This window comes from Spea bombifrons, chromosome 9, assembly GCF_027358695.1.
Source record: "Spea bombifrons isolate aSpeBom1 chromosome 9, aSpeBom1.2.pri, whole genome shotgun sequence".
Lineage (NCBI taxonomy): Eukaryota > Metazoa > Chordata > Amphibia > Anura > Pelobatidae > Spea > Spea bombifrons.
Window position 1 is genome coordinate 12,227,277 of NC_071095.1, and position 27,601 is coordinate 12,254,877.

Here is a 27,601-nt window from a genome sequence, read left to right on the forward strand (position 1 = left end):
CGTCAGGTGATACGGCTGGAAAGCCAAAATAGTGCAAGGCCAGCGATAAACCTTAAACGGGGGTGGGAAGTCTGGTGTCACATCTTAGACCTCATATAACGAGCACTAAAAGACTCATAACATGAGATCAGAGAACAGATACAGCTTAGAACAAGTAAAGCCGGGTGAGCGGTGTTACACTTTCATCAAAATGCGGCTCTTGCAGAGGGAAACCCGAACCGTAAGATGTCCTTAAAGCTAAAAAATGAGAACTGCCGAGAAGGTTGGTTATAAAACCTGAACAACGGGAGCTTAAGCTGGTTAACAAGAGCTAACACAGAGCTCATTACCGCCAGACACAGGTGGGGGTTAATGATCTATAGATATTCAGAGATCAGGGAATCCCAGCAGGTATTTAGCGTTATTAGAAGACAATGAGAAGGCCGGCGAGTGGAGAAGGATAGAGGACGAGCGGAGGAAGGGATAGTATGGAGGATAACGCCTGCCAAAGGTGAGGATCAGGGGCTGTGTCCATTGGGATAAGACAAATTCCCACCCAAGTGCGCAGGCTTTTGGGGGGACGTTGTTACTTAATGGCACGAGAGGTGGAAGCCCAGGCCTGTCCTCCATTGAGTCATTAGGGCCAGAACTAAACCGCTGTGGTGCCCTCGTCAGGGCAGATGTACTATGTGCCCCTTAATGAGATGCCGTAAAGGATGTGTTTCTCTGAAGACTATTGGTGGATACTCGGGATGTTCCTCATCTGGCTCCCCATTTAATGTGATCTAGAAATGCATTCTAGAGCTGATAAAAGACCAAGAATGCAGGTCAAAAATAAGATAGCAGAGAATAAATGGTGTATCATGTGTTCTCTGCTATCTATTAATTTCCGTGGCATTATAAACCATTAATGTTTGGCGCGATCCCGGCACGCTGTCTGCTAATGTGTCCATTGGGGTCAATCGTCAGAAATACAATGTGGGAAGTTTGACAAAATAATATTTTATCTTTCCGTCCCCAACAGGTCACCAAATTCCAGCTCATTCTGGACCCTCCATGGGGTTTTTATGCCACCAACAATGACCCTCATACTCGCCGCAATTTAACTCCAGAGATACAAAGTATCCAAATGGAGTCTTCTGAACAGAAATACTTTGAAACATTGTAGAAATGCCACCCCGTCCTATAGTGTGCTGTTTAACCTTATATATCCTTTCAAAGACAGCTGGGGGGATGGGTGGAGAGTTGGAAAATCAAACACAAATAGAGCCTGGCTCGGATTTTACTCGATGTCGGCTCTCAGCCGAGGACTCGGAGTACATGAAGCATAAACAGGTTGCCTGTTTACATCGTACAGAAACACTTTCTGGGTGTAAAGGAAATATGCCGAGAAACGATTAATTCTGCTAATGGAGTTTATTCGGTACAAAGTCATTTGGTTAGAAATTAATTATAAAAAAAAACAAACATCTCGTTAAAATCATTACTCAGTTTCGGCAAGGCAGATACTTTTGCGCCTTCTCTTGCACTTAGATGATAACACCCAGCATGCATCTGGGCTTCTATTCCTGACTGATGATTTTCAGGTTTATGCACTAAAGAATTGTCCATCATGAACTATTTTACTGAACTGGTGTCAACAAAGTAAAGGTCGATCTGGTGTGCCATTGACTCGAGTGCTGTTGAGTTTTTGCACCGTTTCTGAGTCAACCTGTTGGGAGTTTGACCGGTTCTGGGTCAACCTGTTGGGAGTTTGACTGGTTCTGGGTCACCCTGTTGGGAGTTTGACCGGTTCTGGGTCAACCTGTTGGGAGTTTGACTGGTTCTGGGTCAACCTGTTGGGAGTTTGACTGGTTCTGGGTCAACCTGTTGGGAGTTTGACCGGTTCTGGGTCACCCTGTTGGGAGTTTGACCGGTTCTGGGTCAACCTGTTGGGAGTTTGACCGTTTCTGGGTCGACTTGTTGGGAGTTTGACCGGTTCTGGGTCAACCTGTTGGGAGTTTGACCGGTTCTGGGTCGACTTGTTGGGAGTTTGACCGGTTCTGGGTCAACCTGTTGGGAGTTTGACCGGTTCTGGGTCAACCTGTTGGGAGTTTGACCGGTTCTGGGTCGACTTGTTGGGAGTTTGACCGTTTCTGGGTCGACTTGTTGGGAGTTTGACCGGTTCTGGGTCACCCTGTTGGGAGTTTGACCGGTTCTGGGTCAACCTGTTGGGAGTTTGACCAGTTCTGGGTCGAATCGCTTCCACCTGAGGCTTAAGGTGAATGTCACAGGATATAAACTACTGGCGCTACTTCTAAAGTTCTAAACATTGAGCATTTACCATGGAAACCAATGGAATGTCACAGCTGGTTGTTACATTAATATCCCCAGAATAGTTTTTTGGATTTGTTTAAAGACGACTAAGGTGATGCGTGTTCACTAAATCTCTTTTACTGACACAAATAACACGAAGTACACATAGCTTGTTCATTGTTTCAATATATTTTAAAATACCGTGTCATGTAGAGGGGCGATATAGTGTATTCTATGCATTTCTATTGGTGCAGCAGGTGACATTTTTGGCCAATAACCAGTTGAGATCACAATATCACCTAATAGTACCATTCAAGGTCAAAATATCACCTAAATAGCACCAGATTAACCCTAAAGTGCCCTAACACATGTTGATCACCCATCCCTGGCCTTTATCTCCTTTCGGTATCGTGTAAGTTCTCTTAGTCGTATTGGAAGTTAGTTTAGGCATTTTCTTCTAATAACAGAATAGGAAAATCAATCGGCGGGCGACAGATACTCAATTCCTGATGGATGGAGCATTGTCCGCCGGTCTGGTGTCTGTGTGCGAGGCCGCGCGCCCCGTTATTCATTCTGAAGGCTTTTTTGCTGTAAAACCCTCGCCAAGCGCCCTGCCGAGTGTCAGAAACATCAGTTTGCGGGAATTAAAGATGTGTATCAGAGAGACGGGGGTCATTTATAACCTCGCCGCCTCGTCCTCCGACGTTATTTATTAATAAATGCGGGGATGCGACTTAGCAGAAAACACAACCATTAATTAGTATTTGTGATAAATCTCCAGCGTTCCATCATTAATAAAAATATCAATACATGGGTTAGAATAAAATTTATAGAATAAAAAGCCAACATGTTAACCCCTTCTGTATTAATATATTGAGTAACTGATAAGAAAGAGATGAATCCGTCTGGTTGGTTAAGCAAATTAACCCTAGCAGATCTGGAAATGAATTCAGAAAAACAGCATAGAACCTTTAAGGAAGCCACTTCAGTTTCTAAGGCAACCACCAATCAGCACCTGGTTTTTTGTCACATGACATAAGTATTCCCTGAAAAAATGGCTAATTTTACATGGTTATTACTGGGAATGGTTCATAGAGAGAGAGAGAGACAGAGAGAAAATCCTCCTGCGGAATATAATTAAAGATCTGAAGACACAAATCTTCCAGGATATAACTGGGAAGAACCAACTGGGACCAGACAAGTGTCTGGAGTAATTAAGTATTGAACCAGTTCATGGCCTCGTTCACAGGTGGAGCATAAATCTGGATAATCTGTCGGAATGAGATGCTCCGGCGCTCCGCAAGCTCGGGGGGGGGGGGGGCTGAGAAATAACAATAATTGTTATTATTATGATTAAATATTTATTGAGAATTGCATTTGCTGAGGACAGATATATTCTGGGGATCGGATGCCTATTATCCTTCAATAGATTTTTTAATAGGATTATAAAATCAGGATATCTGGTGCTTTGAATGTTAAACTCCCCCGGAGTGGGGATCATAACCAGACATTATGTATCAGAAAATGGAAACATTCTGGTCACGAATCCCCTCTGGCGGGATCTGTCCGAACTCCGTGGACGTTCTTATGTTATTTCGATAATTGCGCGAAAACAGAACAATTTATCGCAACGTCTCCGCCGGCATCAGACACACAAATGAATCTTATTTGTACTGTTATCACCAGACAAAGAGAGGAGCCCTGGACTACCACATAGAAACATAGAACCTGCCGGCAGATCGGCCCCATCCGGCCCCCGTCTAGTCGCCCATTTCTCCTGCTGTAAAGACTCAAACCTTAATCAGTCGTTGGTCTCGTCTTAGATTCAGGAGCCGTATGTCTATCCCATGCATGTTTAATACCCTCACTGTATTACCCTCTACCACCTCTGCTGGGAGCCTTTACAGCAGGAAAAACAGGCGGCTAGACGGGCCGAATGGGGCCGCTCCGCCGGCAAGTTTTATGTTTCTATGTTCCTACATCCCTAGCAAAGTACGGTAAGTCCCCGTCATCTTCCAGGTTTCCAGGGTCTCTTGACATCAGAACTAAAATCATGGAGCGCCTGGCGTTATAGAAAAATCCAATCTTGGAAATGGTGGATTATTGAAACATCAATAATACAGAATTATGAAAAATTAAAGCGAAAAATACACATTTCCAGGTGATATGAAGGTGGTACAATTGTGACCCCTAGTGGTAAAGAATGAGAATGACTGCAGACTGCATTATAATAAAAGTTTCATCGTTTTACCTATCAATCAATCAATTTGTATCAGCTAGACAGACAATTATCTGTCTTATTAAAGAGAAAATGGCTGCGGATCACCTGTTCTTCTGAATAAATTATAGTATTTGCTGTAAACCGAGCCAAGTGCATGCTCCTGTATGTCTGTTTGCTCTGGGGAGTGAAGGATGAATGTTGCAAACAAAACAAAAATGATTTGTTAAACCACAGAAGCACATTTTCCACATCCTGTCACCGGTTCCGGCTCCACGTTCCACGCTAACACGGCTCACCGTCACAAGTCGATAATAATATTTGCCTTTAGAGCTTTTTTTTTTTTTTACAATGAGATGCAATGAAATTGTGTAATTTACTAAAATAAGAAAGGTTAGAGGGTGAAATCTCTGCTGTTAATCTATCACGGTATATACCCCATGCAATAACACAGCCAATGGGAGAGGGAATCTCTACCCTACTTACCTCCTATTGGCTACTTACTGTTCTAATTCATAACTCTGACTCTGGATCAGCTCCAGAAGAGTAACATCCCGGCAGAGTAACATACAGAGTACATGTGACAGACTGGGGTTATAGGGCTTTTCCATCAGGGCTACCCTTGACTACATTTAAACATAGAATTGGCCAGCAGATCGGCCCCCTCCGGCCCCCGTCTAGTCTGCCAGGTTTTCCTGCTGTAAAGACTCAAACCTTCATTGGTTGTTGGTCTTCAAAATGATATAAAGTATTGAGGGATGCTAAATTCCAGGTCAACCATGTAAACTTCGTTGTTCATTTGTAAGTTGTGTGTGTATTTTTTTTATGACTCCATGGTGCAACAAATTATGATTCCGAATGAAAATCCATTCCGAATTTCGTTTGAACAGAAAGGTCTGGTTGTACAAAACTGCTTAAAAATACAAGCGCTTTGAAGAGGAAGCAGCGCCACCTAGTGGAGAGAAAACAGAAGCGCTTTGAAAAGGAAGCAGCGCCACCTAGTGTAGAGAAAATAGAAGCGCTTTGAAAAGGAAGCAGCGCCACCTAATAGAAACATTTCCCCCAAACACAGGTAAATAAAATAATTCACAACTACCACCTGGAATCATTTTACAACTATTATTCTGTTATAAAAATCCAAAGTTTACACACCTAAGGAACATTTAATAAGTCTGGGAATCTCATTTGAACGGCCCGCATTAATGACCATTTTGCAATGACCTTCATACGGGTGACCCGATGTCGATTCACAGTGCAACGTTGTATCAGTATGTTTGGTCGTTTTTGGATAGAATAAAGTCCGTCCCTTTTTCTGTGTTGTCGCGCCCTGAAATCTCACACATCGCATACTTATTCTTCCCGGGGGGTGCGTTCTCCGCCGAGGCCTCGCTGTACTGGGTAAAGCAGCGCGCTATGCTTTTCAAGTCGGCTCTCCCCGTCTCACTCACGAAGCAGTAGAGCAGAGGGTCGGCGATGCAGTTGAGGCTGGACAGCGCCAGGGTGATTTTATACGGACTAAACATTTTTTTAGCGAACAGGCAGTTCCCGGGCTCCCATATACTCCGCATCAACAGCACGACGTGGTACGGAGTGAAAGTTATAATAAAAGTCACCACTATAGTAAAGAGAAGCTGCTTGATTTTCTTTTTGTCCCCGCTGGCCGTGGCCTGGTTGCTTTTCACCGCGGCGTAGATTTTACAGTAACAGAAAATCATGATGGTTAGCGGGACGAAGTGCCCAAAGCACACGTTGATGATGCTAAAGGTAGACTTCCATTTCTCCATGGGGAAGATGTAATAACACCGAACGTCTCTCGAGACGACGAACGTTTCTTTATGAACTAGAATGATGAGTTTCGACGCGCTCTGTATGAGCCAAACGATCAGGCTGATCCCTAAGGCCGTTCTCCTGGTGCGGAGGCGGCTGAATTTCAGCGGAAAAACCACGGCGAGGTACCTGTCGAGGGAGATGCAGGTGAGGAAGCCTGCGCTGCTGTATAGGTTGGTGTGCATGAAGAAGGCGCTCAAGGAACAAACCCAATCTGGAAACCTCCAGTTATCGTGATGGAGGCTGAAGTCCACCCAAAGAGTCAAAGTCATTGTATAGAGCAGATCCGAGAAAGACAAATTAAACAGATAGATCCCCAACTCGTTCTTCTTTTTCACCTGTTGGTAAGAAACGTAGAGCGAGACGCAGTTTATGGGGACGCCTATCGCTATGACGATAATATAAATGGTTGGAAACATGTACATGTCTAGATCGTGATCGATGGTGCAGTTAATAGCAGATTCATTCATCGTAACACACGCTAGATTCCGCCTGTAACTATCCTAAGAGTCACTCGGACGCACTGTCCTCTGATCCGGTAGATCGGTCCCAGCCTCTAGATGACATCTTTGATGATGTCATATGTCAATTGCCCATCCTGGGGATCATTGTAACGTTCATCATGATTTTATCGTTGGGATCCTGCTGATCCTTAGATCACCGTTAAGTCTTTGTAGATCTCCAAAGCCTCGTTTAGAAGTTTGTTCCTTAAAGGAGATGTTTTTTTTTTTCTTTATTGAAAATAAAGCCTCATCTGTTGTTGGCTAAAAATAAGATCTTGTTTATTATTTGGCCTTCATCGATCACTTGATCCTCGACAAGTCCAGGCCGATCATAAAATAAGCTAATCTCGGACGAGATATTTTTCAAGACTGTAAAGAAACAATATAAATTAAAAAAAAACAGGAAAAAAATTGCAGCCGCCTAAAGGTGTTGGTTAATCTAGAACATTGCGTTAGTCGTGCTTCATAGAGAGGGGTATTGTGTTCCTTAAGCAGGTTTGGACGGTAATGATATTTTATACTATGTATATAATGAACAAAGTTTATTCAAATTTGGTTTTATGACCCGCTGTAGAAATCATCTGCCGAAGAAAAGTTATGATGTCAGCGCTGTTCTTCAAAAGAGGAAGCTCAGCCGCTTCACAAGGCGGAAGATAATAAAGCTGCGTTTTCTTACACAAAGCCAGTTTGTTCTCGGCTACATGAAATGTAAAAAAAATTATATATATATATAAAATATAATAATAATAATATATCTATCTATCTATCTATATATATATATATATATATATATATATATATATATATATATGATCGCAGAGCTGCTTTAAGAGTGCTCAGGATGTCTTTATATGAAAGTGAGAGAAAGTTATGAAAGATGGAAATCCCCGACTGATACGAGAGCGTAGCGAGGGTGTCTGCGACTTATCAGCTACAACCAGACAGAAAACTGCGAGAATTATAAATAAAAATGAAAAAACAAGCTTGTTACGGTGCCCTTAAGCAATGTCCCATTCGGTATAAAGAGTTAATTTGCGAACAAAATCTGTATCGAAATTCTATGTAATTAATTTGCCATTATCTCTGTCCTTTCAGAAAAAATAGAAACGTATTTACTTATAAAAAGAAATAATAATAATAGTAATAATAATAATAATAATTAGACGAAGAAGGCTTCAATTTTGGAGATCTGATTTCAGCTAAAAAACAATATTTATAAAAATAAAACTTGAGTGACTGGTGGAGAATCAGCATTCCAAACATTCCGCTGGTTTCTATGACAACTGCTCCAAAATGAGCGCTTTGACCCTTGCAAGGTGTTATCTACAGCCATTAGCATGTAACCCAAACACAGCTCCGGTGGGGGGGGGGGGGTGATGACATATTTTCGAAGTTAAGAGTCTCTGGACGGAGACCTGCGATGGAATTTCTAAAGCGTAGATTCTATTAAATTCAGTTTAATAGAGAAAAGTTATTAACTCACGCAGTTCCCTGGCCGGCAGAGACGGGCGCAGATACAGCTCTCAAAAACTCCAACAAGAGAGTAAAAGAAGAAAAAAAAAAACGAAGAAAAAAAACAGGAAATTGCATCAAAATCAAGAGGAACCGAAGACTGAAACGGGCAGCGCGATCTTAAGACGCGTATCCTAAAAACGTATTTTTTTGGGGAGGGCGGCGCTCGGGTTTAAATAAATTTCATGGATTCTGATATTTGTAACATTTAACTTTGGAGTAAATTTTACAACTCGAAACGAATGGAATTTATAATTCTGGATTCATGATTTTTTTTAATTCATTTTGTTACATGGAGAATTCTACATCTGTAGAATTTGGAATTTTAGTTCTTTCAAACGGTTTTATTCGTTAAAAATGTTTGCGGTGGAAAGTTGAAAAAGGGTGTTATCGCTATAACAACAAAGCTATTGGACCAATGAATTGAATCGATTCAATTGGTTGCTATGGTGATAACACCTAACATTTTTTTTTACACATCCCCTAGAAAGCATAAGCCATTGGAATCCCGGGCTTGAGATAAAAGGAGGCCATCAACACGGACTGTTTTGAGACCCGCATTTTTAGAGTGCAAGCTCATATGACTAAAGTCTATCCTCCCATTGGACAACGCAACGGAGAGTCAGTCCCCTTTCCCAGTCTTACATCCCAGGTTATAACTTCGCTCAGGAAAGATCTTCTGAAGTCTAAAGATAAATTACATTGCAAAAGCTTCTTGATGTATTCTTTTGGATATCACCATTAACCCCTTAAAGACCGAGGCTATTGTTCCTTTTTTTTTTTTTTTAGGACTTTTGTTGTCTTGTTTTTGATTAGAATTGTAGGACTGAGACTGAATAATCAGTGACACCGAAAATGAGGATAACTCATAAGTCAGACCCCTTCCACAGGAATCTCCCTGATTTTGTTTCATTTCTCAGAAAAAAAAATCTTCTTTTCCCCCAAAATGATAATAAACTAATAAATCCATCATCGGCATCTTTCTCTAAGGAGAGAAGGACAAACAACGAGCGTCGATGTCCTGTAACAATGTTACTGCAACCAAACAATCCATAATACCTATTATATTATTATCATTCATAACAGTCAGAATTTATTGTAATATATTAAATGTAATAATAATGTTTTTTCGTATTGTTATATTATTATGATTAATAACAATTTATTGTAATTTTATTATTGTTTTTATAATAGTAATATAATAATATTAATAATATAATAATAATAATAAGGATTGGAAGGGATACTTTGTTGTTCCCGAGGTTTTGTCTGAAGGGTTCTGGGTATTATATTTTCTTTTTAGAGTACAGTAAAGGCATCAATAAAGTTATTTTGGGTTAAAAATGATCATCGACACCACTTTATCAGAAATCTTTTCCCGTAATCTGTTGTTTTTTGAGGTCTGCTATAAGATGGGTTCGTCCGTCGTGATTCACCTTACAGACTCTTATCAGATGAAACACAATAGTTAACCCTATAAAGGTGGTTTTAAGGGAAGCTGGTTTGGTGTAACCCGTGGGTTCAAGCAGAATGCACAGGAAGAAGACAAACTTATAAAAAAGACTGCATTTTACTTTACTGAGAGGGTGGTAGATAAGTGGAACAGCCTCCCAGCAGAGGTGGTAGAGGGTAATACAGTGAGGGTATTAAACATGCATGGGATAGACATACGGCTCCTGAATCTAAGACGAGACCAACGACTGATTAAGGTTTGAGTCATTACAGCAGGAGAAACGGGCCACTAGACGGGGGCCGGAATGGGGCCGATCTGCCGGCGGGTTCACAAAGAATTAAAAGCAGATTAGAATGCGGTTCCTGCAGATGGCAATCAATGGGGGGTGTCCAGGACAGTAGCATACCTGCCAAGTGACCCTATTTTGGCTTGTCAGTCCCTTCTTGGGACTCAAATCCCAGTGTCCCTTTTTCCTCCCCTGAGCAGCTGTTTGTAAATGCCCCCGTTCAGTATAATAAATACTCACCTATTTGGGGCACAATACGAAATTGTTTCTCAGTAGGGGTTTTGCCATCTTCTGTTGACCTTGGACTGATGTGTCTTCGCTGAGGACTCGTAGGAAATGATCTGCCCCAGAGGTTCGGGTTTTGCCCCTGGCGGGGGGTGGGGGGGGCAGATACGATGTCAGGGCTGGGAAACCTGAATCTGAATAACCGAAGAGCCGGAGCGCTCCATAAAACGAATAAAAACACACGTGACGGATGCTTTCTTTATGATTTTATCTCAAGTGCAACCATCTCCTTTAACAATTAACCCCGCGTTATCTGCCGGAGATCGGCACTCGGATTCGGTTGTTTTGGCAATAAAGGCGCAGTTTAGTATACAGCCCAGAACCTGATTATTTCACTCAAAAAACAAAACGCTCCGCAGCGCAGGAAAGGTTCAGGATGAGGTCGTTTAACCCGCAGGTTTATTATGCAAAATTCTCGCTTTACATTAAATACAATTATTTATTATTATTTAAGGACGGATTGGGTAAAGACCACACACTCACAGCAGCGAGTGGGAAGTACGTGGGTGAAGACCCCACACTCACAGCAGCGAGTGGGACATGTGTGGGTAAAGACCTCACACTCACAGCAGCGAGTGGGACGTGCGTGGGTAAAGACCTCACACTCACAGCGCGGAGCGGGAGATAATAATCTTAATTGGCCGCTATCTCTGCCATCAGTAATTATCGCTCCCGTCACGTAAACATCTACCCGAGATCGGGGCTGTTTTGTCACATTTTGGTCACTTAGTGATTTACATTTGACACCTTCAGGCCTTTCCCTCCAACAGGGTGAGCGGGGCATTAGCTGCGAGGTGAGGGGTATTAGCTGCGAGGTGAGGGGTATTAGCTGCGAGGTGAGGGGTATTAGCTGCGAGGTGAGGGGCATTAGCTGAGAGGTATTAGCTGCGAGGTGAGGGGCATTAGCTGAGAGGTATTAGCTGCGAGGTGAGGGGCATTAGCTGAGAGGTATTAGCTGCGAGGTGAGAGGTATTAGCTGCGAGGTGAGGGGCATTAGCTGAGAGGTATTAGCTGCGAGGTGAGGGGCATTAGCTGAGAGGTATTAGCTGAGAGGCGAGGGGCATTGCGTGAGAGGTGAGGTGTATTAAGTGAGAGGTGAGGGGTATTAGCTGAGAGGCGAGGGGCATTGCAGAACCTGTGCCTGCGGGAGGCGAGGAGTTAACGCTCTAGACCGTTAGGAATTAATCAGTTTTTGGGGGGTGATAGAATAGTTTTTTACCCTCACTGATAATTTGTTGCAATTACATCGTTTCTTTTCACATTTCTTAGTATTTCTGGCCTGGTCGGGGCATTTATTCCTCCCCTGGAATAATAAAAGCGTGGGGTTGGCGCTAGGTGTCGGTGGTTTTTGGCAATAACGCTGCCCATGCTAATGCCCCTCAGGGGGGTAGATGTGAGCCGGTTCTGTGCCCGGCTTCCGGTCGGATGATGGCTTCGGTTGGCGTGATATTATGTCACACCGTCACTGGGTGACAAGATGGCGGCCTTAACCGGGGGCACTTTTGTTCCTCGTTACCCCACCCCTATGTAATTTGTGCCTCCCTGTGATATGAAGTGTTTGCCCCACCTGATATACCCCCATGGTGTAGCCCCATATAAAGTATCTGCCCCAGCTGATACCCTCGGGGTGTAGCCACATATTACGTTTCTGCCTCCTGCCTGGGGATGCCCCTCTCTGCCCCACCAGCTGCCCCTCTCTGCCCCACCAGCTGCCCCTCTCTGCCCCCACTGGCTGCCCCTCTCTGCCCCCACCGGCTGCCCCTCTCTGCCCCCACCGGCTGCCCCTCTCTGCCCCCACTGGCTGCCATGAGCCTCGCGTTCCATCTCGTGGTTCCCACAGTGAGACGTGGAACGCAATCACTTCCGGGTGCTGTCAGGTGACAGGTCAGGTGACAGACCAGGTGAGAGGCCATGGCTGCCGGGCTGATACTCGTCCTCCTGGCTCTGCTGGGGGCCCCGGGGTCTCGGGCTCAGTACCCCCTGACTGACCGGGGAGGCCTCGGGCGGGAGTTCGACGGGATCGGAGCTGTTAGTGGGGGAGGGGTGAGTGCCAGACCGGAGACCGGGGTGGGGAGGGAGAGACTGTCTGTGGGGAGAGTGCGGAGGGCAATGGAGGGAGAATGCCAGCAGGGGGGGTAGAGAGAAGGGCAGTGGGGAGTGCAGCAGGGGGCAGAGAGAAGGGCAGTGGGGAGTGCCAGCGGGGGGGGCAGAGAGAAGGGGAGTGCCAGCGGGGGGGGTGGGGGCAGAGAGAAGGGCAGTGGGGAGTGCCAGCGGGGGGGGGCAGAGAGAAGGGCAGCGGGGAGTGCCAGCAGGGGGGGCAGAGAGAAGGGCAGTGGGGAGTGTCAGCGGGGGGTAGAGAGGAGGGGAGTGAGGTGAGAGGCTGGGGGACGCTCGGTCCCAGTGGGTTCCATTCATTAAATAACCCGTCTCCCCTATCAGTGAGTTAAATCCACGTCTCGCTCGTTTATCTCGTTGGTTTCAGGCCACGTCTCGCCTCCTCGTGAATTACCCGGAGCCCTACAGATCCCAGATTCTGGATTATCTCTTTAAGGTATAACCCCCCACCCCCCGATCATCCATTTACCGCGCAGAAGAAGCGATTGAACGCAGTTATTTTACCAAAACAAAAATATTTAACAACAAATTCCTTTCATTCATTGGAAAGGCGCGGTTACAATGTAACTATTACATGAAATCTTACATCTATTATAATATAAATACAATAATAACAACGATTAAAGTAACGTCTGTTTTTATTTGGGTTTTTTTTAGCCAAATTTTGGTGCCTCTCTGCAGATCTTTAAAGTTGAGATTGGAGGAGATGCTCAGACCACAGGTACGCTGCGCCAAAATTGGCCAATTTTACATTTATTTCTATTTTTTTAAGGTCTGCGATATAATCGGGATATCGATACATTATGGATTATTTATCGAAAGCGATTCTGATGAGAATCGCTATGGCAACCAGACCAATGCTGCCGCTGATTGGGCAGCAGAAGTGGCTCCTGAATCTAAGAGGAGATTAATATTTCTATAATCTATAATGATCTATAAATCAGAACTTGATTCCTTATATCTTTTGGGGATAGAAAGTATACAAAGTTAGTGTGTTTTTTATGTGGTTTACTTAGAATGAGGCGATTGTGGCCAACTTTGTTCCTTACCAGTAACATTCAAACCGGTAACAGTTTGGAATTCCGTTATTCCGGTATTAAAGGTTAAACCACTGTATCTGAAATGAACATTCAAAAGTTTGGGGTCACTCAGCTGTTTTCATGGAAAACGAGGACATTTCTGGCTGTAACATAATCACAAAAGGGTTTTTTAACCATCAATAAGCCTTTTAAACTTAAACTTGGATAAGCGAACACAACGTGCCATTGGAACACAGGAGTGATGGGAGTGATAAAAGGCCATTGGAACACAGGAGTGATGGGAGTAATAAAGGGCCATTGGAACATGGGAGTGATGGGAGTGATAGAAGGCCATTGGAACACAGGAGTAATGGGAGTAATAAAGGGCCATTGGAACACAGGAGTGATGGGAGTGATAAAGGGCCGTTGGAACACAGGAGTGATGGGAGTGATAAAGGGCCATTGGAACACGGGAGTGATGGGAGTGATAAAGGGCCGTTGGAACACAGGAGTGATGGGAGTGATAAAGGGCCATTGGAACACGTGAGTGATGGGAGTGATAAAGGGCCATTGGGACACAGGAGTGATGGGAGTGATAAAGGGCCATTGGAACACGTGAGTGATGGGAGTGATAAAGGGCCACTGGAACATGGGAGTGATAAAGAGTGATGTATGCCTTTGAAGAGATTCCATTAATAAAAAGGAAAATGCGTTAATACGTAACTATTAATCTGTAGGCGTCGGGGCTAGAAGACAATGTTATGGAACAGACCGCAGCTTCCTCCAGCATCAGGCTGGGCATGGGGAAAGCTTTAAGAGGGAAATAAAACTTCTGCAGATCCCTGTCATTTCATCATTTCATGGGACGGAGATAAATACTTTTTATTTTTTTTTACAGAGAATTTTCATGATTATTTTTTTAAATAATGTTTTTAGTCGGCTGTCGCTTTAAGCCTCTAAAAAGGTAGAGGAGAATTTTTCACAATATACAAATATTACAAAATAAATACAAAACATGTTTTTTTAAAAAATATTTCCTTGATTTTTTGAGTTGAAGAAAAAAAAAAGATTTCTAAAAATCCTTTTATGCATCTGTTTTATGTGATTTTCTTTGTTTTTGTTGATTCGAAGCATGCGCGTATCCGGCTGTTCTTGCTTTCCCCAGATGGTACGGAGCCGTCTCACATGCATTATCCGGACGACCAGAACTACTTCCGAGGATACGAGTGGTGGCTGATGAAGGAAGCCAAGAAGAGGAACCCAGATATTAAACTTATAGGTGACGGAGGGAGCTCCTCCGCTTGGGAATGGAGGGGGGGGGGAGTGCAGGCGCTGCGATGAATTAGCAAAGGGAAGGGGTATAACGTATGTTAAGTTATTAGAGATAATATGCTACAGTAATAATATAGTCTATGATATAAGTATACGTAATAGATTATATTATTATATTATTAGTCTATTATATAATTATATGTAATAAAATATAATATAAACTAATAATATAATAATAATTTATTAATGAAATAATGCTATACAGTATTACGAACGCCTTGCCGTTTTGTTGCTGTGCAGATATGTTAAAGTATTTTTCTAGAGCTGATACCTGCTGTAGCTCCGCATTAGAATAGTTACTGTATAATTCCATGTATTATTTTAATATAACCCAACAGGATTGCCGTGGGCCTTTCCGGGCTGGATCGGTTATGGCAAGAACTGGCCGTACGACTTTCCGGACGTGACGACGTACTATGTCGTCTCGTGGATAATAGGGGCTAAGCAGTACCACGACTTAGACATAGACTACGTCGGGGTGAGTCTGGAACGTGGGGACCACTGATTATATTTCTAAAAATATACAGAGTTTTGTTATTGGCTGATGAGCTACAACTCCCAAGAGCCTCAGCATCCCTCAAGGGGTTAAACAAAAACACATAATTCTTTAGAAATTAAAGCAACTTCTCTTGTGTGAGGATACAAGGTAAATATATATATAATTACTATTATTATTTATTATTAATTACTATTATTTATTATATTATTAATTACTATTATTATTACTATATTAATTGCTATTATTATTATTATGTTATTAATTATATATAAACCCATTTTGATACATTTTACTGGAAATTTGAAGCCATGTTTGACCTTTTGGATTTTTTCCGTCCCAGATCTGGAATGAGAGGGCGTTCGACGCCAAATACATAAAGGTAGGAATCAGCAAAATAAAGCTCATTAATCATATTTCGCGGGATTCTTTTATATATCTCTCTTTTTCTTCACCTTTGTCATCGCTGCGCTTTTATATTCGTTGCGTTTTAAAACCAGAAGCTATATCATAACGTACACAAATATATCGCTGACCCGCAGAGCTTACAATTGAATTTATGGTCAAGAGGTTAAACACTAAAGCCCGGCTAAACCTAAAGAAACAATACCACAAATCTTTGGAACAAAATGATAATTTCCGACTATATCTGGTATATAGGAGGCAGGAAAACCCCCAATTAGAAGGTCATACCGCTGCCGGTAAAACCGGATTATGTTTTTAGTAAGCTGAGTCGTGATTGGTTGCTTTCAGGCTTTACAGTTAAAGAATGTTCTGCATGCTCCAAAACGTTGCTTGTAGTTTTAGCCAGGTGTTGTAACCTGTTTAGCTGATGGATGGCGGTATAACGGGCGCTTTCTAACATCTGCCATCAAGGTACTCCGTCACACTTTGGACAGACTCGGTTTAGCGAGCGTTGGCATCATCGCGGCGGATGGACACTGGGAAATAGCGCATGAAATGGTAGTTGATCCCTATCTTAATGAGGCCGTACAGGTCATAGGGTAAGTTACGCCGAGATAAGTCTGCACACTGGTGGAGGTTGTGGTGGGAGACCCCTAATGTCCCATAGATCCACCTCATATATCCCATAGATCCACCTCATATATCCCATAGATCCACCTGATATATCCCATAGATCCACCTGATATATCCCATAGATCCACCTGATCTATCACATAGATCCACCTGATATATCACATAGATCCACCTGATATATCCCATAGATCCACCTGATATATCCCATAGATCCACCTGATATATCCAATAGATCCACCTGATATATCACATAGATCCACCTGATATATCACATAGATCCACCTGATATATCACATAGATCCACCTGATATATCCCATAGATCCACCTAATATATCCCATAGACCCACCTAATATATCCCATAGATCCATCTAATATCCCATAGATCCACAGCATCCGCGTGTGCACATTTTATATGTTTCAAAAACTTTTATTTTCTGCAATTGTCCGATTTGGGCCGCGCATGATGAATCAGAATCAATTTCCGAAAGACCGAGTGACTATGGATCAGAATCAGATAACATGAAATGGATGAGAAATCCAGCGCAGACGGGGTTAATGTTGTAAATGACTATTATCTCTGGAAACAGATGATTTTTTAATGGAATCTTTTCATAGACGTACAGAGACGCTTTATCACTCCCATCACCCCTTTCTTCCATTGGCCCTTTATCACTCCCATCACTCCTGTGTTCCAATGGCCCTTTATCACTCCCATCACTCCTGTGTTCCAATGGCCCTTTATCACTCCCATCACTCCTGTGTTCCAATGGCCCGTTATCACTCCCATCACTCCTGTGTTCCAATGGCCCTTTATCACTCCCATCACTCCTGTGTTCCAATGGCCCTTTATCACTCCCATCACTCCTGTGTTCCAATGGCCCTGTATCACTCCCATCACTCCTGTGTTCCAATGGCCCTTTATCACTCCCATCACTCCTGTGTTCCAATGGCCCGTTATCACTCCCATCACTCCTGTGTTCTAGTGGGCCTTTATCACTCCCATCACTCCTTTCTTCCATTGGCCCTTTATCACTCCCATCACTCCTGTGTTCCAATGGCCCTTTATCACTCCCATCACTCCTGGGTTCCAATGGCCCCTTATCACTCCCATCACTCCTGTGTTCCAATGGCACGTTGTGTTCGCTGATCCAAGTTTAAGTTTAGAAGGCTAATTGATGTTAGAAAACCCTTTTTTTGTGATTATGTTACAGCCAGAAATTTCCTTGGTTTCCATAACACCAGCTCAGTGACCCCAAACTTTTGACGGCGGGGTACATATTATGCACCTAAATGTGAGATCAATAATTAGTTTTGTAGAGATGCTGCAATTCACTTTGTGGGGACCTCCAGGACTGAATGTTTTTGTTTTACATTTCTATAATGTTTTATAATATTTCTCACATTATCTATTTATGTTTTTTGATAATTCCGTTTGAGAAGGAAACATTAGAAATCATACGCGTTTATGTTTGATATTGAACGTGCGTCGCGCATGCTGCTCTCATTCAGGGTTTATTGATTGTAATTGGCGGGAGCTGTTTGTAAAAAAACAAAATAATAGAGTTTTGGGATCGTTTGTTGTGTAAACTCAGAGGTCAGGCGGTCGTGTCACGTATTTTACCACTTCTGTTATTTAATAACATTTTTTTGAAAGGTACAAACAAAACCCAAGAGAATGCAGACTATTGGGTTGAATTGTAAGCTCTTTGGGTCAGTGGTTTATTTGTTGCTAAAAATCCTAATTCATGGAGTTATGTTGTGGGCAGCGGTTTGAGAGCCGAAGTCCGGGCAGACGAACCTTTAAAGGGACGCAGATACTTCTCTTTATTCTTCCACATACATTTTACTCGCATTTCTGCCTTTTTTACTATTTCTTGGGCTTGCTTGTCGAGTTTTGATGACTTCTAAGGCCTCGGCCTATCCCAGGGCCGACCCTGCTTATTGAACACAACGTCGAGCCATTAATGCCCTTCCTCGTTACTTTGTGGCGCGTTTTCCGTCATCCCAATAACCTGCTGCGATTGCGGCTTTTGGATAAGAAAGCTTTAGAACAACATTTACATCTCATACGATTTATTGGACAGAAGGTCTCTCTGCGCGGCAGTCTTCTGCCTGTTTGACCAATCAAACGAAGAGATTCCAAAACTAACATTGGTTCCTTTAAAGGGGAGGTACCGTTGGAGACCTAGGGGCCGCCGTTGCTGTCGGCTTTCCCGGCTCAAACACCACACTGAGCTGGTATACTGATACTGGCATTGCTAATGAAGTCCCTTCCTCTATAGACTTTCATTAGTCAGAGAGTCTGGCTGGGCAATTAAGACTGAGCCATTCTATTGTTCCCCACTGGCAGCTCAGAATCAAGGCTCAGATAACAGAGCGAGAACTCATACAAATGGCTGAAAACATTATGCATTATTATAGATACATTGTTGGGGATCAAGAAGCAAACGTAGTTTAAGAGATCACGGTCTCCTCGATGAGCTCTCTGACTGTTTCTCATCGTAACCTCGCACCGTCCTAACCAGAAGACTCTGTTCTCTCCTTTTTCTGCTTTCCCCTCCCCGTCTCCTTCCTTATCAAGCTATTGCGCTACACGCTGGACAAAAACGGTTTGGAGCGCGTGGGGATCGTAGCGAGCGATAATTTATGGGAGCCCATCTCCTATTGGATGCTGCGGGACCCTGAGCTGCTCCGCGTGGTCGATGTCATAGGGTAGGGCTTCTGTTTTTGCTACGTGTTTACTATCATGCTGGTTTCGTACCCCCCAGGGGTTCGGTCTATTTCGTTTTATCTGTCTGGCCCTTTGAAGTTTTACGTTGCTTGTATTAGAACAGGGGGCGGCCATTTTGAATCAGTTGCGGACCTCGGCTGAGGTTACCTGGTTCGCTCTTTGTCCTGTGTGTTTGTAACGTGTTTTGTTGTCGCTTTGTCAACATATTATCCTGCTGTTCCCAGAACTCTAGTTTATTGTCGGCCGTCGGCGTTCCTTTGTTACACTCGCTTCTTGTCTGTTGCATGGTGTCTGTTTGTGACCTTTGGTAATCACCGGAACCGTTACGATTATCAGATAATGTGTTTTTGCCCATGAAAGCAGAATCTGTAACGAGGGTTCATTGAGGATTATTTTTGATGTTACTTTTTATTTGAATAAGAACGTGGTCTTGTTTAAGGAACTCTGCTATATTCCTTGCTGTCTTTTATTCCCCCCAATAGAGCTCACTACCCTGGAACGCACACCGTCCAGGCGGCCGTGGACACCGGGAAGAAGCTCTGGGCGTCCGAGGATTACAGCACCTACAATGATGAGGTTGGAGGCGGCTGCTGGGCTCGGCTCTTAAACCAAAACTACGTGAACGGGAACATGACCTCGTGAGTGCGGCTCTTTTACAGGAACGCTTGGTGAGGCGGGGGGGAAAAAATGCTCACCCAATTCATTGTTCACACCCAGGACCATCTCGTGGAACCTCGTGGCCAGTTATTATGAGCAGCTGCCGTTTGGCCTGGAAGGGTTGATGACGGCCAAGGAGCCGTGGAGTGGGAACTACGTCGTGTCCTCGCCCATCTGGGTCACCGGTATCGTCATCTATTGCTTTCATTCCTATATGAGATCCTATGGGGGGGAGGGGTCGAGGTAACGCCGGCGATGCAGAGACGCGGCTGGGAGAAAAAGACGCTCAGGAACGTGGCTCGGGACCAGGAGAGACTTAGAGAGTAAACCGGCCACTGATCCAAAAGAGCCGGGGATTTAAGGAGGACCTCGCTTCATTCCGGTATATAATTCACCCCCAGCTATATGTTATTCCAGCGCACACCACCCAGTTTACTCGGCCCGGCTGGTTCTACCTGCGGACGGTTGGCCACTTAGACCACGGAGGGAGTTACGTGGCGCTGACCGACAGACAAGGGAACCTCACATTAATCATTGAAACTATGGTAAGACCCCCCTGCCCCTCCGCGGGACCCGACCGCAGCTTTACCTCTACATAGCCTGCCGGATACAATGTATCGTCGTACTGACTGCGCGTTGTGACAGAAAACGGAGCCCGTCCACGCGGGTCTCAATAATATGATGTGTTTTATCCCCCCAGTCCCACGATAACTCGATCTGTATCCGTCCTCCGCTGCCGGCCTTTAATGTCTCCGCGCAGAATGCGACATTCAGCCTCCAAGGTTCCTTCGTGAGTATCGCGTCATAGTATAGCAGCCATTTCACAATGACTTTAAGACGAAAGAAAGTGGTTAAGAAGACGCACGGAATGCCTTCCTCTCACTACTTCTTAGCTGTGAAATTTGGGTGAAAAAACTATTGGAATTAGTTCGAATATGACCCCTTTAAAACATAATAAATAAATTCAGATTCCGTATCTGTGCTAGGATTGGGCCATTGCTCCCGATAAGCTATTACTACATTTTTTTAGCATTAAATATAATTGCCCTAATATATTTATTTCTTAATCTACAAATATTTGGTCGTGCGCACAATTTAGTCTATTATGTATGTAGATTTAACCTCGGTTTACCAAAATATTCCATGTCACGCAGCTGGCTAGCCCGACTGACTACCTCCGCTGTCTTGTGCGCCCTTAGCCTGGGACAACACACTTTCTCCGGTTCCCCAGTCACTAGCCGAGACTCAGTGTAGGGTAAAACCAAACGAAGACTGATTTATTTCTTACACACAGAGCTGGATATATCCAGCAAAACACATATTATATACACACACACACACACACACACACACACACACACACACACATATATATATATCCAGCAAAACACACATTAACATAAAACAAGATATTGGGACACAAACCGCCCTGTAATCTGCCTCCCAGAGACAACAGGGGCAGTAACGGTATTAACAATACAATGGGGGGGGGGGCCTGATTTATACAACATTAAACTGAAAGAATGGTGGTCACTCCCTGGTGGCAGACCCTGGCTGTCTGCTGGAGATAATCCCCTCAGCCAGTGAGGAGATGATACTGCTGGGGGTAGCCACAGAAGTCTCTACAAACCCAGGGCCCATAGTCAATAGGGAGGAGGCTGCCAGTCAGGCTTCTCCAGTGGTTCCAGTGATGGAGGCTTCCGTCACATTCCACTTTGTGAGATACGGGAATAGCGGTTCACAGACCACGTGCCAATTATAACGCATGAATAAAAATAATAATAAAAATACTGATAATAATAAAATAGTGAACGTTATCCCTTTAAAAACAGTTTCCTTCCTACCCCTTAAATTAGCTGCCAGGCGATTCTTGTAAGGGTGGGTTTTCTTAGATTTTACCCAACAAATTTCCTTTCTTTCTCTATTATTAGGAAAACCTGAAATCTCTGCAGGTTTGGTACTCCAAGCTGGAAGCCAACGCCACGGAACCGGTTTTATTTAAGAAGATGCCCCCTTTAAAGGTACCATTTTTTTTTTCTGTTTTGAGTTTAAAGGGACTTGGGATGGAGACTGTGGAGCGGGGTACGGCGGATGCGATCACAGATTCATTCGCTGCGGTTTAATCCCCGCGTCTCGTGTCCAGGTCACGAACGGTTTCTTCACCCTGGAGCTTGGAGTCAACGAAGTTTACACTGTGACGACTTTCTCGAGCGGACAGAAAGGATCCTTCCCGGTGCCCCCCGAATCTCAGCCTTTCCCCCTGAAATACAAAGATGACTTCAACGTCCGTAAGTCCGCAGGAGACGGCGTCTGTTATAAACCTGCGCAGGTTTCCTGGTCTTCAGGAGTGTTTCCCCTCTGTCCGCAGGTAACCCCCCGTTCAGCGAGGCTCCTTACTTTGCTGACCAGTCCGGGGTGTTCGAATACTTTACAAACATGACGGATCCCGGAGATCACGTGTTTACCTTTCGCCAGGTGCTCACGCAGCGTCCAATCACGTGGGTGACCGACGCGGACCAGGCGATCAGCGTGATTGGCGACTTCAGATGGTGAGTAACCGGGTAGTTATTGGACCTTGTCTTATATCGCCGTCTGGGGGTCAGGGTCCCCGTAAAGTGCAGCAGAGGGGAAACATTCTGCCTTCGCTGCTCAATGTGGGGCTGACCCCGGTCCTGTACAATGTATAGTTAAATCAGCGGGATGCCCTGTACAATGCATAGTTAAGTCTGGTTATTAAGGAGCGGCAGTGGCTATAGTAGTCTTATGGAATGGATCAAGATAGATGTTTCTCCAGTTAAGATCATTTTTTGCCTGTGATTTTCTCACTAGAAAAACCTCTACTTTCTCGTTCAGGTCCAACGTGACCGTAACCTGCGACGTCTACATAGAGACCCCGGAGACGGGCAGCGTGTTTATTGCTGCCAGAGTGGACCAAGGAGGGTCGCCCACCTGCCAGGCCAAAGGGATCTTCTTCTGGGTGTTTGCAGACGGCTCCTACAAAGTCACTGGGGATCTGGGTAAGAGACGAGGCTCTCTTTTTTTTTTAATTTAATTATTATTATTTTGGTAACCTGACTTGATGCTGTATAAAGATGTTTTTTTTCCCCCCTTCAGTTGGACAGATAGTACTGCTTAAGGGTCTGTCTGGAGTCCGTGCCAGGACGTGGCACACGCTAACCCTGCATGTGAATGTGAGTTGGAGGACATAGGCTTGGGTGGGCAGATTATGGGTCACCCTGCTTTAGTATGGATGGGCATTTATATTTTTTTGAATGAGTTTAAAAATATATCCTTTTTCTACAGCATTAAAAACACTAAAATCATATTCACGAGTAACAAATTCCACTCCCATGGCGCAAGTCCAAAAATATGGACACATATATACATACGTGCCGATTCCACGTGTAAACCATTGCTCTTCTAACAAGATCAAAGGAAAACGGACATTAGCACATGTCACTGCCACAACAGAAGCTCATTACAGCCTGAGCATTCATGTAGAATAAAGGTTCCAGGTAGACTGAGATCAGGGAGAGCAGATGGCCGGCAGCCTAATCTACAGGTCTTTACTTAATCACAGTTTAACCATCGTTTTTATCTCCACGTCCTTGTTGCAGGGTGTTTATGCCTCTGGTCTTCTAAATGGCAATGTCCTATGGAAAGAAGTCCTCACCGTTGGACCCCTCCATGGATGGACAGCCATAGGGACCAACTCCTTTGAGTTTGCGCAGTTTGACAACTTCATGATCGAGGCCGAAGAAGTCAAGTAGCCAAATGCACCGGTTATCCTCAGGAACATGCGCCGCATATTTTCCATGACGATGACGTTGGCTATTGCCCTGCTGGAAGGTGGGCATTGGGCAGATGTGTCAGGATGGCGGTGGTGTAATTTGTGTCAATGTGTTTATTCCTGACCGTGTGACTAATAACCGGACGCGCGAGTATTGGAGAAAAAAAACTGGTTTGGGACAAAGAAAATGGTACAAATATTACACCCGGTGCGATGGGATTCCATGTTTACACAAATGATTAATGAAGAATACTCCAAGAGTTGTGTATGCTTCTTGAAATGTATTGAAATTATGTGATTGGGTGTTTTGGGCCCGAATGTACGACGTATTTGGTGGGGATTTTGCAGAATTTCTTTCCTCCTTCGTAGACCGAGCTGTACGCTTACCGGTTGTGGCCCTTGATAATCTACTGCGGCCGGCTCCCTATTTCCCCCAGAAGCCCGGTCCTTCATATTTTTTTTACTGTCCTTCTCCGCGTGGTCGTTGCCTCTCATCCCCGCACGTTGTGAATTGACGTTACTTGGATCGGCTCTGACCAGCTTCACCGCTACTATCCCTGTCCCAGTGTCGGCAGGCTCGTCTGCGTAAGCTTTGCTGGAATCAGAGCCAGCCTTAAGTGTTCTGGCGCCCTATGCGGGCCCCTTCTCACTGCCCTCCCCCCACTCTGCCCCTTCTCACTGCCTCCCCCTCCACTCTGCCCCTTCTCACTGCCTCCCCCTCCACTCTGCCCCTTCTCACTGCCCCCCCCCCACACTCTGCCCCTTCTCACTGCCCCCCCCCCACACTCTGCCCCTTCTCACTATCTCCTCCCCTCCCTATCCTTACTTACCTCGTTGCCGGAGTCCTGCGGTGGGAGTGGGAGGCCTCTGTCTTCCCGCTACGCCGCGGTGTGCGCTTCACAGCTGAGCACCGGAATAATTCCGGCGCTCAGCACAAAACGCCGGCACTGCGACGGAGTCACGGAGAGTGAGGGGCGCCGAGCGGTCACTGAAAACTTCACAAGCAACCGCTCAGCGCCCCTGCCCGGGACTTAAATTAAAACATTGTTTGTTTTTTTTTTTGTTTGTTTTAACTTTATTTAACATCCTCAATGGATGTTAAATAAAAAAAACTATGTTTTAATTTAAGTCCAGGGCAGGCGCCCCTGTTGCCATGGCGCCCTGCGCGGCCGCACAGGTCGCACACCCCTAAGGCCGGCCCTGGCTGGAATCTTATTTCATTGGATTAGAATGTCAGGAGGCAGAGAAATTCTCACAAAATGTCCCTTTTTTGCATTTTATTTTTGGCTCGTCCGGAATGTTTACCTCCGTGCCTTAAACGCGTTGTCTGGTTAAGTTTTATAAAAAAAAAAAAAATAAAAAAAAGATTCCACTCCAAAGTGTGACCTCGACCGGGACCGTTTTTTTTTCTATAGATATAATCAATATATTCTCAATTTACACTGCTAACTTTGTGGCAGTCGCCATGGGAACCAGTAGAATGTTGCACATTTAGAACTCTTAAGTGTGATTACTGTGTGTGAATATGTTTGTCCGATTCTTTCTGTTCTGCGAATGTCCATCAAGTGCCACGTTTGTTAAAAAAAATAACTTATATGACTTAATTTTGACACTTTAAATAATAAAGTGATTACGGTTTGATTTCCATTAAACGAGACAAAGTCTCTTGTAAGTGTTTGAGAAGAACGTGTTTGGTCCTTCATTTATACGCTGCCTGCCTAACAGTTGAAGTTCTTAGAGGGTTTTTGAGATTCTGTAGTTTAATGAAACAGACTTTTCTTTACTTTTCTTAGTATATATACTGTATATATCCCAGCATTCAGTGGGCCACTCCTTCCTGATCAACTGCTGAATTCCCAGCATGGGTTGTAAGGGGTTAAGGAAACTGGACGAATGCTGGGTGCCCAAAAGGCACCCATTCTTAACCTGGGAAGAGGCGAAACGCCCCAACTGGTCGTGGCTTCCTAAACACATCGCTATGGCGGACAGATTTTCCGAACGTAAAATCTCAAAAAGAAGAATGAAAGTCATTGTCGCTGACCAAAGTCGAGTTGCGCAATTGAAAGTTCCTGGCGGGTTCTATTAGAATGTTCTATGGGACGGGGGAGGCGCACGGCGACCCGGCAGCCTACGCTGGTGTATTATCTATTCGCAACCTGCTCACAAAAGAGATCTCGCACAGAAAGCAGCCAATGGAGCAGCGAATGAATGAGACAAATTTCTGCATTATTCAAACGCCTGCATTGTATGTATTCAATAAATTGTATTTATACCCGCACAATACGTTCAGCGATTGTTCATATCGCTTTCCTGGCCTTTTGTGCTTAAGCGGCTGATTTCCATATTCCTTTTATACACGCCGGTTCCAATATACCTCGACGGGCAATCTTTGGAGACTACCCCCCCGCGTCTCTTTACAGATCCCTCACTTTTGTCTTTATAGACTCCTGGAATGGATGAATCCGTCCTATAAAGTCATCCCCACTGGGGGATATCTATTCTGGATGCACCATTGTGCGTAACGAACGCGGAGCCGGTCCGAAAGTCTTTTCATCGTCTGTAATTCAAAATTGGTGGCTACACAATAAGTAACATTTGTTTCATTCGAGGAGCCCTTGTTTCCCCGCAGGTAACCGTCATTAGAGTTGGACGAAAAGTGAAAATGTGTTCCTGCTCGATTTTGCCCCCTTTCGTTACATGCTTTGCGATGTCACAGGAGGTCGCGTGAAATATCGCTGCGGGAACCTGATTTTTGTGCTTTTTCTCAAATATGGGGACGATTTTCCTACCCGATATGCCACGGGACCCTGAGCCGCGTGTACCCCCGGGCTTTATCCGACACATTGAGATATCTCCTCCCGATAAGCGCTCCCGAAACTTTAACTTTAAGAAGTTAAATTGTCATCGAAGATACAGATTTCGGTACATCCAAAGCGTTGAAGAATTAGGATTTAGTAGAAAGGTGGGATCTGTCGGCTGCTACTTTTATTTACTACGCTGTTTTTTTTTTTTTTTTATTTCCGTGTCAGATTGGCTCCATTTTTACCAATTACGTTTAATCTGCCCCCTTTTAACCTTCCACGCTTTCAGAACTTAAAGAAATTAGTTTAAATATGAAAAGAATTCCATTGGGTATCGCTTGTGGACTAAAAGCCAGGCGTTGGTTTTGTAAATAGCCCCCGTGTTCCGTCATGTACCCAGCTCCAGAAGCCTCTTGAACGGGTAATGTAACCCCACCGCTTTGGGGCAAAAAGAGGAGCTTGTTGGAAATAATTTGGTAAACGGCAGCTATATTGAGGGCTTGTCGGGCGTGTAGATCGGCATTAGGCAGACCCACGGTCTGGAAATCGCCTGCAAATTGTTTTTTAAGCTCGTATCAAGGTTTGAATTTTGTCGCAGATTGAATGAGACGCTGCCGGCGGCGGTGCCTCTGAGTACTTTGGTAAAGCGCAAGAAAATAGTGGGATTTCAGTAATCGCAGGAAGATTGATGTCTGGCAAGCAACACTTAGTACACCTTTTGTCTGCGTTTTATCTCCGCTTCTTCTATCCCAAAGACGCGTGCTTTTTATTTCTCCGCGATAATCTTTCGAAGCCGTGTGGAATTTAGATTTTCCCAACGATCGTTTCTCTGTAGAAAGCAGAATCCAAGAAATTAGCTCAGTGTTTTCTACAATCTCAGGAGCAACATGTCCGTATCTGCTTTAAGCCATGAAATATTTCCTCCATGGGGTCGACTGGAGTAAGTGGTCAATACCTTAGTCGAGTAGGCTACACGTTGGTGTAGGGCAGGGGTAGGCAACCTTCGGCACCCCAGGTGTTGTGGACTACATCTCCCATAATGCTCTTACAGTCATAATGCTGGCAAAGCATCAAGGGAAATGTAGTTCACAACATCTGGAGTGCCGAATTGCCTACACCTGGAGTAGGGTGTTGGACCTCAGCAGGCTCTGACAATGGCGGAGAGGTTGGAATTATTATTACACCGTGGTGAGTTTCCATGACTGTGAACGCTTTATCTCAATGTTTATGGGCATCTAGTTCGATTTAATTGGGACAGCAGA

The 27,601-nt window shown here is 44.4% G+C and overlaps 2 protein-coding genes across 2 annotated transcripts; one reads left to right on the forward strand and one right to left on the reverse strand.

Annotated features, from left to right (window-relative positions):
* Positions 1-5,604: 5,604 nt before the first annotated feature.
* On the reverse strand, positions 5,605-7,057 carry GPR65 (G protein-coupled receptor 65). Its single transcript, XM_053475305.1, has one exon. The coding sequence runs from the start codon at positions 6,787-6,789 to the stop codon at positions 5,758-5,760; it is 1,032 nt and encodes a 343-aa protein (XP_053331280.1). The 5' UTR covers positions 6,790-7,057; the 3' UTR covers positions 5,605-5,757.
* A 5,212-nt stretch (positions 7,058-12,269) lies between these two features.
* Positions 12,270-23,945, forward strand: GALC (galactosylceramidase). Its single transcript, XM_053475010.1, has 17 exons — positions 12,270-12,401; positions 12,841-12,909; positions 13,131-13,194; positions 14,658-14,771; positions 15,163-15,302; positions 15,664-15,702; positions 18,942-19,072; positions 19,574-19,729; positions 19,809-19,933; positions 20,166-20,293; positions 20,449-20,538; positions 21,680-21,769; positions 21,892-22,036; positions 22,117-22,297; positions 22,602-22,765; positions 22,863-22,939; positions 23,366-23,945. Exons 1-17 carry the CDS (start codon positions 12,270-12,272, stop codon positions 23,516-23,518), a joined length of 1,998 nt encoding a protein of 665 aa, XP_053330985.1. The 3' UTR covers positions 23,519-23,945.
* Positions 23,946-27,601: the final 3,656 nt, after the last annotated feature.